Below are 15,965 nucleotides of genomic sequence, written 5' to 3' on the forward strand. Positions count from 1 at the left end.
AGTTAGAAATGTAATTGTTATCTGGTTACAACAGAGTTTGCCTTGGTCTTTCATTGACAGATCACTGGTCACTGATCAGTTGAATCAAAGACATTACATCATCATTCTAGTGGGGACTAGCTGAGTTCTAACTATCCAAGATCAGGAACAGTGCCCTGTTCCACTGAACACCCCTTCCTAGTAATGAAAACAACAAGCTGCACTTCAACAACCAGGTGGTAGGTGTAAACAACTTCAAGGTCTCATGAAAGACATGTGCAATACTACTGGAATCAATGCTTGTTTCACCAACCACTTAGGGACACGTACTTGCACACGACTGTATTCAGAAGGCATAGAAGAGCCAGAAGCCATGCATATAACTATGCACCGTAGCACTGAGGCTGTAAGGAAGTGCAAGAAACCAGCACAGTTAATATTTTCTGCTACTGACAACACTATATCTGCTAAAACATGTGAAAATTGAAGCATCACCCTATTTCTTTGGAGAGAAGATAAGTACTTAACTCTGGACAAACAGAGATGTACTTTATAAATTTTAATTATTGTATATTGAAGATGATCTTTTGTTGTGCTAGATCAACTTAGTCTCAAGCAGTTTAACTTTGATTATAGTGCACTCAAATGTACCCTTCTGGACAACAGAAGGTTTCATGCTAAGTGATGTTCTCAGTTTCTTCACAGCAGGCCATGTCTCCTAGGCCAACCCATGCATCATAAACTTACCCTGTAGGCATTAAGTGGGAATGTACAACACTGTATTGTGGCATGTGAAAAGTAAGGCTCTTAAATCGTCCCTACTAGGAATTGTAAACGTTTGAAAAATTAGAAGGATGTCTTTTATGTTTTAAAAAGTGCAGATGGTTTGTGGTCGGCTAGTCGTCAATGTCTGACACAGCATCCTTCACGACATACAATGTCAGTAAAAAACATCACAGGATCCGGGAATAAGAACAGAACTCTGTCTCGCACTAACCGGGAAACATCAAACCACACTAGAAATATGTATTGTGTCAAGCATGTCCGAGGAAGTAAGAACGTTCTGTTTCTAGATGTGCTCATGGCATTGGGTCGTCATGCAGGAGACAGTAAAAAGTGCATTTGTTATGTGCTATTTTCCATCCATTGCCGCTGCGTAAAGCACAGACAAGTTGATTATTATTACCCAAGATAACCCAAGCTGCCTGTGAGGTGCTAGAAGGTTAATAGTCACATGACTTATCTCACCAGTTACCAATTTTTCTGCTGGGTGAACAGAGGCAATTTTGAACAAACTCGCTTGCCTTAGGTGAGACCACATATATCACATATGCATCATTGTGGGGCAGGACTGAAGTCCTAGAAACTCTCAGTATTCAAGCTGCCAAACACGGTCACCCATCCAAGGACTCTCCAGGCCCAGCATTGCTTAAAGGTCACATGCAACCACAAAATCAAACATAATTAAAACACAATTATCACTTCTTCATGACATATAATATGCATTGCTGATTATGAAAAAACAAATAAACAAAATTATAAGCGTATAATCGCAAATCACAAAGTGCAATATTTTGTACAGGTTTGGGTTTACCTCCCTCGAAAACGAAGCAGCGGGATACTGTCGAACCCAGTCAGTTACAAGTTTTCATAGGTGGGTGTGCAAAACTCAAGTGTAACGGCTGGTTGTATTAGCAGATCCCATTTCCAATACAGCAATTAATACTCCCTCGTACACATGTGTATATATAGAGATGTTGGATAATTTGTAAATACATGCTCATTTTTGTGTATAACATTTTGCAATCAACGATGAGATTAATTACTTTTATCATAACATGTCATGTGTTCAAGTATCATCACCTGCCTGTCTGTGTAATTACATAATGTGACAGAGACCCAACTTGGGCCACTGTTTTAAATCAATGCGTTTTGTTTATGGTGTATAGCCTGATTGGTGTTAAGTTCAAATTGCATGTGGTCAGTGATCGCTGCAGTTGTGTATTGAATATTGTCATTAACAGACAGGCAGGCAGACACACAGGTGTCAATAAAACAAGACATTGAGTTTTGTCTGTGACAACGACATATCTATATCACAGTTAGAAATTCTGTCAACGCTAAATAATGACATTGCTTTTAAATTCATCGAACTGAGAAGAGTGAGTTTCAAAATGTAAGAAGAACATTGACGTGTGGTGAAATAGACAAATGGAATTATATAAACAGTTTATTTACTGTCATAACATATAAAAAAGCTACGCCAAAATGTGAGATATCAACAAAACATTGTGAAAATAGCTCACACCAAAGCCTTCACTCATTAATTCTAAAATATGTAGTATTCACCAGACAGCCTGCTTCCAAGTTGCTTATGACCTATTTCACCTAGCGCATACAAGTTGTATGAAAAGCTTATGGTCATCAATCATATACATATTTTTAGCCCAGTTTGTTGAAAACCCGTTTTTCCCCAGAAATTTTCGGGAAAATAGTGAATCGTTTGAACCTCCGATTTGGCGACAAAGCCGCATGTTTTTTCATTCAAATGATGAGTGCTATTTTTCAACTTTATAACTTGAAACCTGTCTTGGTTTTTTGATGATTTGTTTGGCAACTTTAATCACGTCGGCATTAATAACCCGAAAAGGTATCACGAATCTGCAAAGTTGTGTTTTAAAACGTAACAAAAACAAAGTTTATTTGACCTTTAAGTTAGGTTTGTGGCCTGAGCTCTGTGCACAGGACCACACACCACCACAGTGAGGGATGAAAAGCCCTATAAGAAATATAGTGAAGTCCATTCTTTGTTTCCCCGACTCCCATATGGCTCTCATGGGACTGTAATTTCTTGACTATAGTGCACTCTCTTTTTTCAAAACTTTGTAGATATGACAATTTGTTTGTTTGTTTGTTGTTAAATGCCTTACTCAGCAATATTCCACCTATTTGGCAGAAATAATCGAGTCTTAACCAGACAATTCAGTGATCTATATCATTAGCATCGATCTACTCACTTGGGATATTATGACATTTGTCAAACCAAGTCAGCGAGCCTATCATGAGGTGTGTTTGTGTGCATGCATTTGTGTGTGCGTGCGTTCGTGCGTGGGTATGTGCATGCGTGCGTGTTGTTATTTACAGCAATCTTGGTCACCACTGTTGACTTATTGCAACACGATTACTGGCTTCTCTTCTAACTTTTGGATAAAAGTGAGTCAGGAAGCATTTTATGTCTTGCTATTTATTTGAATGAAATGTTTAAGAGGGACCACAAAATTTTCTTGTGAATTGTCTGCATCATTTCACCCCAAAATATAGCTGAGTAGAGAATTATGAACAGATAAAACAGGGCCTAGACAGGAAATAGAATACAAATGGTTGAAATTTTTGTTCGTTATTACTATTCGTTCATCCAAAGTAGTTCTTGACATATTGCTAAAAGTATCTGATGTTCTGAGTGCTCAAAGTCCCACATGAGATGTTGGCATCTACTTTTGAGGGTGATAAGGTATTTATTGAAACTATTCACAAGTTTTATTTGTTTCCAGAGACTTAGTTCAAGCATTGATAGAAGTAAACTTATTTTGATAATAGTTGCTTGGCAAATATATTCCATCCTTTGTTGTGATGGGTGTGTTTTTTGTAAAATATGTCCTCTTTCGGTCTTGGATGGGGTGCTCTGAAAAATAGCATACATATTGGATTTGAAGCTTATTGATGATGCAAGCTCAGTGTACAGTGAATAAGTTACTTGATTTATCAGTTTATATTGATGCCTTACAAAGCTATGCACTCATGTCTTTACACATTGCTACAGAAGTTGGAAAGAAATGCTTGACATTTGTTACCTGTAGTGCTTGAGATTTAATGTTCCATGTTATCAACCACTCCGAATTGAGAAATTGTGAAATTTCCTAAATCTTGACAAAAGTAATAAGGGAGACTACTCTATTAGTTGACACTGATTCACTTTGGTATTCCAGTTTAAGTACCTAGTAAGCAATGTTGAACATTGTCATTCCGTGTTGATTGTAAAGAAATTATTATCTCTTTTTATCATGAATGTTAGATGTTACAAAGGGAATACCACTCTGACCACATGTCGTGTAAAATCTTTGTTAGAGCATCAAGTGACATTAGAAACATCACAAAGCAATACATCTTGGAACAAACACAGCCTCCGCAGTAGATCAGGATATAACAGTGCACCATGTGACACAGTAGGGGCAATTCTCATTGGAGGAAACTCAGGACATGTTTATCAGCTATTCCACATATTTTACTTTGGTTGTTTTTGTGAAAAATATTCCAAGGTCAGGACGTTTCATCATTTTATTCCATAGAGCCCTGAGTAGAGTTTTTCTAAAAAATTGCGCATGCTTAAATTTGTCATGTTAATGTCATGTCATAGTGGGAAAAAATATCCTGAAATATGCTGCGAGTGAAAGTTTTCATGGTCTAATTAATGAATCTCTGACATAGCACCCTGGTGTAATTGCTGGGGTTAATTTGCAATGGTTCTTTTTGTTTGTAAGAGTCTTATCTCTGAAATATTGTAGTGTTAGACAAAATTTAAAAATTGGTCATTGTATTGACCAAAGTTGATACATAATTGGAGCAACCGAAACTGAAGTCAATCAAATATGGCCCTGTCAATGAAAGATATCTTTTGTCAGATATGGTGTGATTGGCATAGGCAAAAGTGTATTTATCATGTTTGCGGAACATATATCAGAAATGAAATAGTCCAGTGATTTGTTCTCTTCATCTAGTTGATTTGTAGAGATGTTTTTCAGGTTACTGCATTTCCCCAATTTGTTCCACTCTGGGTTTATGGAAATATGAACATGATTTCAGTGAACAAATTTCACTAACATCCATCCAGTGAAACTAGCCTTGCCTATTTACCGTTATGTTATGCATTCAAAAACATGTTTTACACAGTCTTTATGATGTCAGGATCATACGGGTGTTATAGTGATACCCTACATCCCTAGTGACTTCCTCCAGTGGTGCCAGAATCATTGTAGATAGACTATTACATTCTGGTCATGGACTCATGTTATATCCTGTTATCTAAACAGAGTGTCACACTATTGGTTTGGGCTTCAGCAATGCCTAGACGAGCTTCCCACCCTCCAGCACCTGGCACATGAAGGCAGTGTGTTGGCCGTGTGTAAAGACTATGGTCTACAAGCTCAGTGCCACAATGGGAGGACCTGATTAGCATGATATTCTGTTCACAGGTCTGCATCTTCCAAAGGATGTCCAAGACCGCATCAAGGCGCTGAAGAAGAGAATGAGTGACCTGGGAATTGACTTCAGCAAGAATCTAAATGAGGAAAACACCATTCTAGAGTTCCCAGAGGAGGAGCTAGGTATAACACAATGAGCATGGCAATTGTATTGAAATAGATGTCGTATTCTCCAAGTCTGCTGGTTTACTTCTCATCTTTGTAATTGAATAGAATTTATAATTTAAAACATTTTTGTAGTGAGACACCTTTTCTGATTACACTACTTCTTTATTGTGGGCCAGTTACATGATGAACTGAAATTGTGCTTGTCCGAATGTTATGCAGGTACTAAATCTGTATTCCTAATTATTTTCACTTACTAAATCTTTTCACATAAAGAACCAATGTTCAAAATATGATTCTGCAAGATACATGTGATCAAAATTAAGATGAAAGAAACAGATTTTCATTTGTATAACAAGTCAATGAATTACAACCAGTCTGATACCAATCTGCATCGGAGGTTTTCATTGCTCAACTGTTATAAATTCATTTGGAAAGAAGTAACTTGTTCTACATTTATAACATTATGGCTTGGATAATAATCCACAAATCTGGTGATAGAAAGAAAGTCTCCTGCTGTATGTGATTCTTGTTTATTTTACAGTCGGGCTGCCTGATGACTTCCTGAAAGCTTTAGAGAAGGTAAATGATACAGAATATCTTATTACTTATTTACCAGTCTGAAACGTGGTAGTTTATGTAGTGCCATTTACCACATGACAACCAGATGACTGTTGTACATTCAACTGTATACCACAATTCCATGGTGACTTGAGACTTAGTTAGGGGCACAGCACTTCATGTATATTTGCCAGTGTTTGGAACAGTTATATTAGGTTCATTGAGTATGTTATTTTTAATAGACTGTATTGTGTCAGAGAATGAAACATTCATAAAATCCTGATACTTGCCTTACAGAACAATAATCTCACTAAATAGTAAAATTATTCGCTATTACATTATTATGGATGTATTTACATATTATTATTACTCTTTCCTCATGTTTGTTTTTTAGGTCATAAAAATATAGCCCCTAGCCAGTTGAGTTGATAATGCATTGATATTGTGGAACAATAAGTTAGTAAAGAACATAGTAACTTGATAATTATACAGTGTAGGGACCTGTAAAATCACTTTGTTACATCAACAGTGTGTTTCTTTATTTCCCTTAGAAAGATCTAATGCTTTGCAATTGCTCCTATATTTGTATCACTGTTGTGTCAGACTGAGAGTGGGTTGTACAAGGTGTCTCTCAAGTACCCCCACTATTTCCCATGCATGAAGAAAGCCAGGAACCCAGACACAAGGAGAAAGATGGAAACAGCATTTAATTCCAGGTAATTTAGAGGCGCTTGTCAGAACATGTGTCCCTATACTACACTGGAAGTAAGACCTCATACCAAGCTGACCCCCTGACAGTGATCAGTCAGGTACTTGCTACCTAGCTGTCAGGGTCTGTATGGGCCAAGACTTATTACCGGATATGTCACTGTCACTATAAGTAGTCATTAATCACAGACTTAATGACCATGTTTGTGTAAATGTTTCATAATTACATACTAAAAGTGACCAATATATATTTCTAGAAACCCTAATGTTTGCATCAGTGCAATGGTTCATCCAAAATATTTTTCGAAAGAAACATAATGAAAAATTGTGACATTTTTCTGTGATCTACATCCTTATTGATATATTTATTCAATAATTAATTCTGATTAAAACAGTGTTTACTTTTACTTATGCAACTTGTCATATCGACCCCAAAAACATGTTCTGTACAAATTACACCAGGGATCAAAAGTTCTTAATTTGCTAAATATTGAAATGGCAGGGATGAAATATTTTCAATGTGCCCTAGCAGCATGACTAAATTTATTGATTGCACTCTCAATCTCCTAGCTTGACATGGCCATGGCCATTTTGAATGCCAGTGTGCATAACAGGAAATCCTCTTTTGGATAATAACACATCTATTCCTGTATTAAACAATAAATTGAAATAACATAATTGTTGTAATTTTTTAAGTTTTACTGGATCATCATGAGGTATGGGCATACATATTTTCACAAAGGCACACCTAAATGAGCTGTCTAATTCCCAATAGCACCCTTCAAGAAATTGACCGCCTCCGTGGTGTAGTTGTGAGAGCGTCCGCCCGGAGAGCGGAAGGTCGCGGGTTCGATCCCCGACCGCGTCACCCCCAAAGACGTTAAAATATGGTACTTGTTGGTCCCTGCCTCGCGCTCAGCATTAATGGGTACAACAAGGACTGGTCGGCTAGGAGTCAGTATAATGTGTCTGAGTGGGGTATTCATGCTTCACTGCGGCATGGTATCTCAGTGGGCTAGCACTATAAAACCAGGTTAAGTCTGGGCTAGTACAAGCAGCCGCACATACACATACAAATGCATGCACGTCGTCATATGAACCAAATATTCTCAAGCACGACGTAAAACCCAATTTCACCTCACCTCACCCTTCAAGAAATTGCATTTCTATCCCTGTACTCCAACACTGAACATGGGTTCTGTTTAAGATGTTTGAAGGAGAACACCCCCGATCCTGGAGGAGCTGGTCAAGCTGAGGCATGAGGTATGTAGTCAGTGAACAAGACCCACAACCTTCCGTATCCCTGCACTCACAGTTATAGCAATGATATATGTCAGGAAGTTATCAGGTAGGTCAGAGTACTGATGAACGTAGCTTAAAAAACAACGCCAAAATCCCCCATATTTATGGACTGATTTGTGTCATGGATAATAAATGTAACGTCTGGGTCTGATAAGATGATTGTCACTGACTGTTTTAGCACTATTAAGCTGTAAGAATCATACTTGTGGAAGGTCTTTTGTTAATGGCTAAATTATGAAGTAGGATTGCATTGCTTTCAATGTTTGTTATTGACCAGGAAAGGTGAAGATGCCCTTGTCATAATAATGTTGTAAAAACCATTGGGGTTCCAAGATTACACTACTGTTGCTTAACTGTTTTTCGCCTTCCTTTACAGTGCTAGTTAATCTTTACTAGAAAAACAACACAGGAAAGGAAAGCATGTTCTTGTAAAAGAATTTGTCAGTTTGGTATTTAACCCTGTCTCTCTATCAATGGCTGCGGCCAAGTTGCGGTTTGTGTAAATGATGACAGGTGAGCAGGACTGGCATAACTGTGGCTAGTTTAGTGTCAGGGCTGCAACTACAACAGACATCTTCCGGGTCATTTGCATAATGACATACATAAACCTACCACGGATGACATCTCCTTGGCGTATATATGTCTCACTAACAACTAGCTTTATGTTGTATGACAAGTGTTAAACATTGCACTTTAGTCTTTACTGTGGCCCTTATCATACAGTAGTGTTGGCTAAGGTTGTACTTGAAATGTCAGTAAAACCCACACAGTAGGCTAATGTTGTACCATCAGTAAAACCCACACAGTAGGCTAATGTTGTACTACCAGTAAAACCCACACAGTAGGCTAATGTGGTACTATCAGTAAAACCCACACAGTAGGCTAATGTTGTACTATCAGTAAAACCAACACAGTAGGCTAATGTGGTACTATCAGTAAAACCCACACAGTAGGCTAATGTGGTACCATCATGTTGTACTATCAGTAAAACCCACACAGTAGGCTAATGTTGTACTATCAGTAAAACCCACACAGTAGGCTAATGTTGTACTATCAGTAAAACCCACACAGTAGGCTAATGTGGTACTATCAGTAAAACCCACACAGTAGGCTAATGTTGTACTATCAGTAAAACCCACAGTAGGCTAATGTGGTACTATCAGTAAAACCCACACAGTAGGCTAATGTGGTACTGTCAGTAAAACCCTCACAGTAGGCTAATGTGGTACTGTCAGTAAAACCCACACAGTAGGCTAATGTGGTACTATCAGTAAAACCCACACAGTAGGCTAATGTGGTACTATCAGTAAAACCCACACAGTAGGCTAATGTGGTACTATCAGTAAAACCCACACAGTAGGCTAATGTGGTACTATCAGTAAAACCCTCACAGTAGGCTAATGTTGTACTATCAGTAAAACCGACACAGTTGTTGTGTTGTCATTAAATCACACACAGTACACTAATGTTGCATTATCAGTAAAACCCACACAGTAGGCTAATGTTGTACTATCAGTAAAACCCACACAGTAGGCTAATGTTGTACTATCAGTAAAACCCACACAGTAGGCTAATGTTGTACTATCAGTAAAACCCACACAGTAGGCTAATGTGGTACTATCAGTAAAACCCATCAGTAAAAGGCTAATGTTGTACTATCAGTAAAACCCACACAGTAGGCTAATGTGGTACTATCAGTAAAACCCACACAGTAGGCTAATGTGGTACTGTCAGTAAAACCCTCACAGTAGGCTAATGTTGTACTATCAGTAAAACCCACACAGTAGGCTAATGTTGTACTATCAGTAAAACCCACACAGTAGGCTAATGTTGTACTATCAGTAAAACCCACACAGTAGGCTAATGTTGCATTTTCAGTAAAACCGACACAGTTGGCTAATGTTGTGTTGTCATTAAATCACACACAGTACACTAATGTTGTACTGTCAGTGAAACCCACACAGTTGGCTAATGTTGTACTGTCAGTGAAACCCACACAGTTGGCTAATGGTGTACGGTAACTGTCAGTAAAACCAACACAGTAGGCTAATGTTGTACTGTCATTAACTCACACAATGTTCACTAATGTGGTACTGTCAGTAAAACCCCCACAGGAGGCTAATGGTGTACTGTAACTGATGGTGAAACACACAGGCTAATGGTGTACTGTCAGTACAACCCACATGCAGTAGGCTAATGTTGTACTGTCCGTAAAACAGACACAGTAGGCTAATGGTGTACTGTAACTGTTGGTGAAACACACAGGCTAATGGTGTACTGTCAGTACAACTCACAGGCAGTAGGCTAATGTTGTGCTGTCCTTAAAACACCCACAGTAGGCTAATGGTGTACTGTAACTGTCTGTAAAACCCACACAGTAGGCTAATGGTGTACTCTAACTGTCCGTAAAACACCCACAGTAGGCTAATGTGTACTGTACTGTAACTGTAAACTCACAGGCAGTCGGTAAAGCACCCACAGTAGGCTAATGGTGTAGTGGTACTATCCGTAAAACAGCCACAGTAGGCTAATGGTGTAGTGTAATCTGTCGGTAAAACCCACACAGAAGGCTAATGGTGTAGTGTAACTGTCGGTAAAACCCACACAGTAGGCTAATGGTGTAGTGTTACTATCCGTAAAACAGCCACAGTAGGCTAATGGTGTAGTGTAACTGTCGGTAAAACCCACACAGTAGGCTAATGGTGTAGTGTAACTATCCGTAAAACAGCCACAGTAGGCTAATGGTGTAGTGTATCTGTCGGTAAAACCCACACAGAAGGCTAATGGTGTAGTGTAACTGTCAGTAAAACCCACACAGTAGGCTAATGGTGTAGTGTAACTATCCGTAAAACAGCCACAGTAGGCTAATGGTGTAGTGTATCTGTCAGTAAAACCCACACAGTAGGCTAATGGTGTAGTGTTACTATCCGTAAAACAGCCACAGTAGGCTAATGGTGTAGTGTATCTGTCGGTAAAAACACAGAAGGCTAATGGTGTAGTGTAACACAGTAGGCTAATGGTGTAGTGTAACTGTCGGTAAAACCCACACAGTAGGCTAATGGTGTAGTGTAACTGTCAGTAAAACCCACACAGTAGGCTAATGGTGTAGTGTATCTGTCAGTAAAACCCACACAGTAGGCTAATGGTGTAGTGTATCTGTCAGTAAAACCCACACAGTAGGCTAATGGTGTAGTGTATCTGTCGGTAAAACCCACACAGTAGGCTAATGGTGTAGTGTATCTGTCAGTAAAACCCACACAGTAGGCTAATGGTGTAGTGTATCTGTCAGTAAAACCCACACAGTAGGCTAATGGTGTAGTGTAACTGTCAGTAAAACCCACACAGTAGGCTAATGGTGTAGTGTAACTGTCAGTAAAACCCACACAGTAGGCTAATGGTGTAATGTATCTGTCAGTAAAACCCACACAGTAGGCTAACGGTGTAGTGTATCTGTCAGTAAAACCCACAACACTACACTTATGTTGAACCTGAACGTTCAGTAAAACCCACACAGTAGGCTAATGGTGTACTGTCAGTAAAACACACGCAGTAGGCTAATGTGCAACTGCCAGTAAAAACACACAGTAGTCTCATTTGGTACTGTAACTAGCTGATGTTATACTTGAAAGGTCAGTAAAACCCACAAGGTAGGCTAATTCTTCACTAGAATGGTATGTAAAACCCACACAATATTGTAACTGAAAGTTCAGCAAAATCCACACAGTAGACAAATGTTGTACTTCAATGGTCAGAATAACCACACAGTAAGCTAATGTTATACTTGAAAGGTCAGTAAACCCACATGGTAGGCTGATGTTGAACAGTCAGAAAACTGCATACAGTAGACTGATGTTGTACTTGACCTGTTAGTGACACCCACACATTAGCCCAACCTCACTAAATGTGAAATGAAGCCTTGTTCAGGTAATTAGAGTTTAGTGTTACTTCCTCAGTATTTAGGACCAGGTGTCCAGATGAGCTACAGTGTCATACTACTGATATTACCTTCGGGGGACAAGATACAGTTATCTGGGATCACTTGCCAAAGTACCTACTTTCCCATTTGTCAGCATCATAAGAGTTCTTACTAGTCCTTCAATAGTAATGCAGAAAATATATCTCAGAAATGATCTTTTGTTTTGTTCAGAAAGCCAAACTCCTTGGCTTCCCAACCCACTCTGCCTTCATCTTAGACATGCGTATGGCCAAGACGCCAGAGGCTGTCGACACATTCCTGAAAGATCTCACACAAAAGCTGCAACCTCTCCGCAAGGGAGAGATGGAGGACTTCCTCAATTTCAAGAAAGAAGAGGTAATCTTATAAATTTGTATTATCAGGATTGATTAATACTTGACATCGCAATATACTTTGGGGTGTGGTTGCTTATCCAACTATTTTGTTGATTTTGAAGATTTTTTCAGTCATATAATTTAGTTTTATTACTAATTCTTCAAGTTTGATTTTTTTCTGAATTTTGTGATTTTATGTGGGGTTATGTTTCAACCTGTTTATCTAGTATTTGTTTAACATGTATGTTCCCTTCTTAGGTGAGGTGAGGTTTAATGTTGTGCTTGAGAATATTTCGCTCATATGACGACGTGCATGCATGTGTATGTGTATGTGCGGCTGCTTGTACTAGCCCAGACTTAAGCTGGTTTTATAGTGCTAGCCCACTGAGATACCATGCCGCAGTGAAGCATGAATACCCCACTCGGACACATTATACTGACTCCGAGCCGACCAGTCCTTGTTGTACCCATTAATGCCGAGCGCCAGGCAGGGACCAACAAGTACCATATTTAAACGTCTTTTGGGATGACGCGGTCGGGGATCGAACCCGCGACCTTCCGCTCTCCGGGCGGACACTCTAACCACTACACCACGGAGGCGGTCTGTTCCCTTCTTAACAGTATATGGAAATGTTACCTTTTTTGGAGTGGTTCAATCATCATGCTGTAGACCAGGGTTTGATTCCCCACATGGGTACAATGTGTAAAGCTCATTTCTGGTACCCTCAGCCATTACACTCTAAATGTAATGAAATGCTTTTAAATCATTTCAACATGCAATTCCTTTTTACCTAGCAGCTGCTTTGAAACTTCCTGAGATGAAGTTGAACTTTGGCATAGGTGGATCCAGAGGGGGGTTGCAGGGGTGTGCATCCGCCTTTTTGTCCTGAAAGTTGATTAAATGACCATTGAAATGGGTGAAAATGAATTGTGCACCTTTCTCTTTCTAAAAAAGCTGTATCCGCCCCTGTTTGGCCTGTATTGTTCCCCATATGATGACATCATATTGATGTGGAAACTGATCATGGTCCCCACACAGAAGGATTTAAGTAATGACGAAATGTTTGGATGTGGGCATCATGTGATGTCAGTAAACTGTTTAGCAAGTTGCTTTGCTGTGACCAGTAAGTAAATTAGGCTGGGGCTTGTGGCTAAAAATGGCCAAACATGGGGAACATGCCGAACAATATTTTTCTGGTATTCAATTGGCTGACATCAAAAGTCAAGGTCACTTATTGTGACAAAAAGTGAAAAATATTTGAGTCATAATAATGTGCATATATCTTTACGAACAAGGCCAACCAACCTGGTTTGATCTCCTCTTTCTGTGTTTCAGTGTGCGACATATGGCTATGAATATGATGGTAAGATCAACTACTGGGACTTCCGCTACTACATGACCATGGTGGAGGAGAAAAAGTATGCAGTGGATCACAACAAGCTGAAGGAGTACTTCCCCATGGAGACAGTCACCAAGGGCCTCCTGGAAATATACCAGGTACGGTCTTCATCATGAAAATCTATTTGTAAAACACTAGACTAGATTAAAACACAAGTATTGAGTCAATTGCTTCACCCATGAATATGGTCAGTTGTAGGAGTAACCCTGATTGTGCATACTCATGCCCTATATGCCCGATGGTCCTGGCTGATTTTGTTCTTATGCCCTGATTTTGCTGGCTGGTTGTGTTCCTATGCCCTGATTTTGCTGGCTGGTTGTGTCCCTATGCCCTGATTGTGTCCCTATGCCCTGATTGTGTTGGCTGACTGGTGTCCCTATGCCCTGATTGTGCTGGCTGATTGTGTCCCTATGCTCTGATTGTGCTGGCTGATTGTGTCCCTATGCTCTGATTGTGCTGGCTGATTGTGTCCCTATGCTCTGATTGTGCTGGCTGATTGTGTCCCTATGCCCTGATTGTGCTGGCTGATTGTGTCCCTATGCTCTGATTGTGCTGGCTGATTGTGTCCCTATGCTCTGATTGTGCTGGCTGATTGTGTCCCTATGCCCTGATTGTGCTGGCTGACTGTCTCCCTTTGCCCTGATTGTGCTGGCTGATTGTGTCCCTATGCCCTGATTGTGCTGGCTGTGTCCCTATGCTTGATTGTCCCTATGTCCCCTGATTTGTGCTTCCTTTGCCCTGATTGTGTCCCTATGGTCTGATTGTGCTGGCTGACTGTCTCCCTTTGCCCTGATTGTGCTGGCTGATTGTGTCCCTATGCTAGATTTTTCATTTTCTGTGACATAACATCCCTCATTCAACTACCTAATGACTTCTGTTTGTTTCAGGAACTACTAGGACTTAAGTTTTCACAAATCAAAGATCCTGAAGTCTGGTTTGAAGATGTCACCATGGTAAGATATTTAGTTGTGCTGCGGATACCCGATAGTCAGTAAATATTCAGCAAGACACTACTCATCAAGGCTGTTACAATTCATTCACATATTTGGTGAATCTAACCGTATCCCTTCATTACTTCAAATAGTGATTTGAGGCCACTAGAATCAAATATTTATGAATTATCTTGAAAGGAATGTTTTTTCTTGAATTTGGATATTATTCATCAAAGAGAGATATGCAAAATAGAATATATCCAGACCAGACAGGATTACAGTCAACACTCTTATATATTTAATTTGACAGTAATGTGGTAACTGGTTAAAGTCCATGATAAATTAGTATGATCAAAGGATTCCCTGAAACATTGTGTCTGTTTTCAGTACAGTGTGACCGACGCCAAGACAGAGGAGCTACTGGGCTACTTCTATCTGGACCTGTATCCACGGGAAGGGAAATATGGCCATGCTGCTTGCTTCGGTCTGCAGGTACAGGCTGTGGAAGGAAGTGTTCATACCTTCCAGTGGAACCCAAGTGTTATTCTAGTTTGTTGTTCAGTGTATACAGAGGAGACCAAAGAAAATCAGTCAAAATTTACTGATATTTGCGTTTTGCCTAATGGTGAAAGCCTTAGTTATTGCTTTTACTGATTTAAGACTGGTTTGAATGCTATGAACTCTTAGACATGATACAGGTGCTTAATTGAGATAACACATAACTACTTGTTAAAGGTACGTTTGCTTTATTCATGAAAACAGCCTGTGATCAGAAAGACTATTCATAGTAAACTCATGTTCCGGTAATTTGTCTTGGGGGGAAAAGACATCAGAAATCCTTCAGGAAATAATGCTACATGACTCAAGACGTATGACTAGTGATGTGACTCTGTTTCAGCCTGGTTGTTTGCTGCCAAACGGATCTCGCCAGATATCTATAGCTGCCATGGTGGCCAACTTTACCAAGTCCACTGCAGACCAGCCGTCCCTACTTACCCATGATGAGGTGAGCTGTGTAACCACAGGGCCAAGATGTTTTTTCATCTACCTTCTTTCATATCTTCTACACTATCTACTGCCTTCTTTCATACCGTTACTGCCTACATATTGTAACAAATGAGGGCCACTGATCTCCAAGTGTTGTAAGGTGCTGTAATTTGTTGTGCAGATTTGTGTCGCTTAGTTCCACTTGGCTCCGAGGATCATGTGTTTGTATCCCAGATTATGACCCTTAGTTCTGCCAGTCTCTGAGGATCATGTGTTTGTATCCCAGATTATGATCCTTAGTTCTGCCAGGCTCTGAGGATCATGTGTTTGTATCCCAGATTATGATCCTTAGTTCTGCCAGGTTATGATGCTTGGTTCAGGATCATGTGTTTGTATCCCAGATTATCTATGGGATCATGTGTTTGTATCCCAGATTATGATCC

At 39.7% G+C, this 15,965-nt stretch overlaps 1 protein-coding gene across 1 annotated transcript in view; it reads left to right on the forward strand.

The window, feature by feature from the left end:
* Positions 1-15,965, forward strand: part of LOC124258522 (thimet oligopeptidase-like) — a 41,716-nt gene that overhangs the window by 18,153 nt on the left and 7,598 nt on the right. The window contains 10 exon segments of the mRNA XM_046692596.1: positions 5,229-5,360; positions 5,887-5,924; positions 6,507-6,619; positions 7,819-7,837; positions 7,839-7,874; positions 12,061-12,225; positions 13,540-13,701; positions 14,491-14,556; positions 14,923-15,027; positions 15,434-15,541. Coding sequence (XP_046548552.1) covers positions 5,229-5,360; positions 5,887-5,924; positions 6,507-6,619; positions 7,819-7,837; positions 7,839-7,874; positions 12,061-12,225; positions 13,540-13,701; positions 14,491-14,556; positions 14,923-15,027; positions 15,434-15,541 — 944 coding nt within the window.

This window comes from Haliotis rubra, unplaced genomic scaffold (genome assembly GCF_003918875.1).
Source record: "Haliotis rubra isolate DU_JTF1 unplaced genomic scaffold, ASM391887v1 Scf696, whole genome shotgun sequence".
NCBI classification, from domain to species: domain Eukaryota; kingdom Metazoa; phylum Mollusca; class Gastropoda; order Lepetellida; family Haliotidae; genus Haliotis; species Haliotis rubra.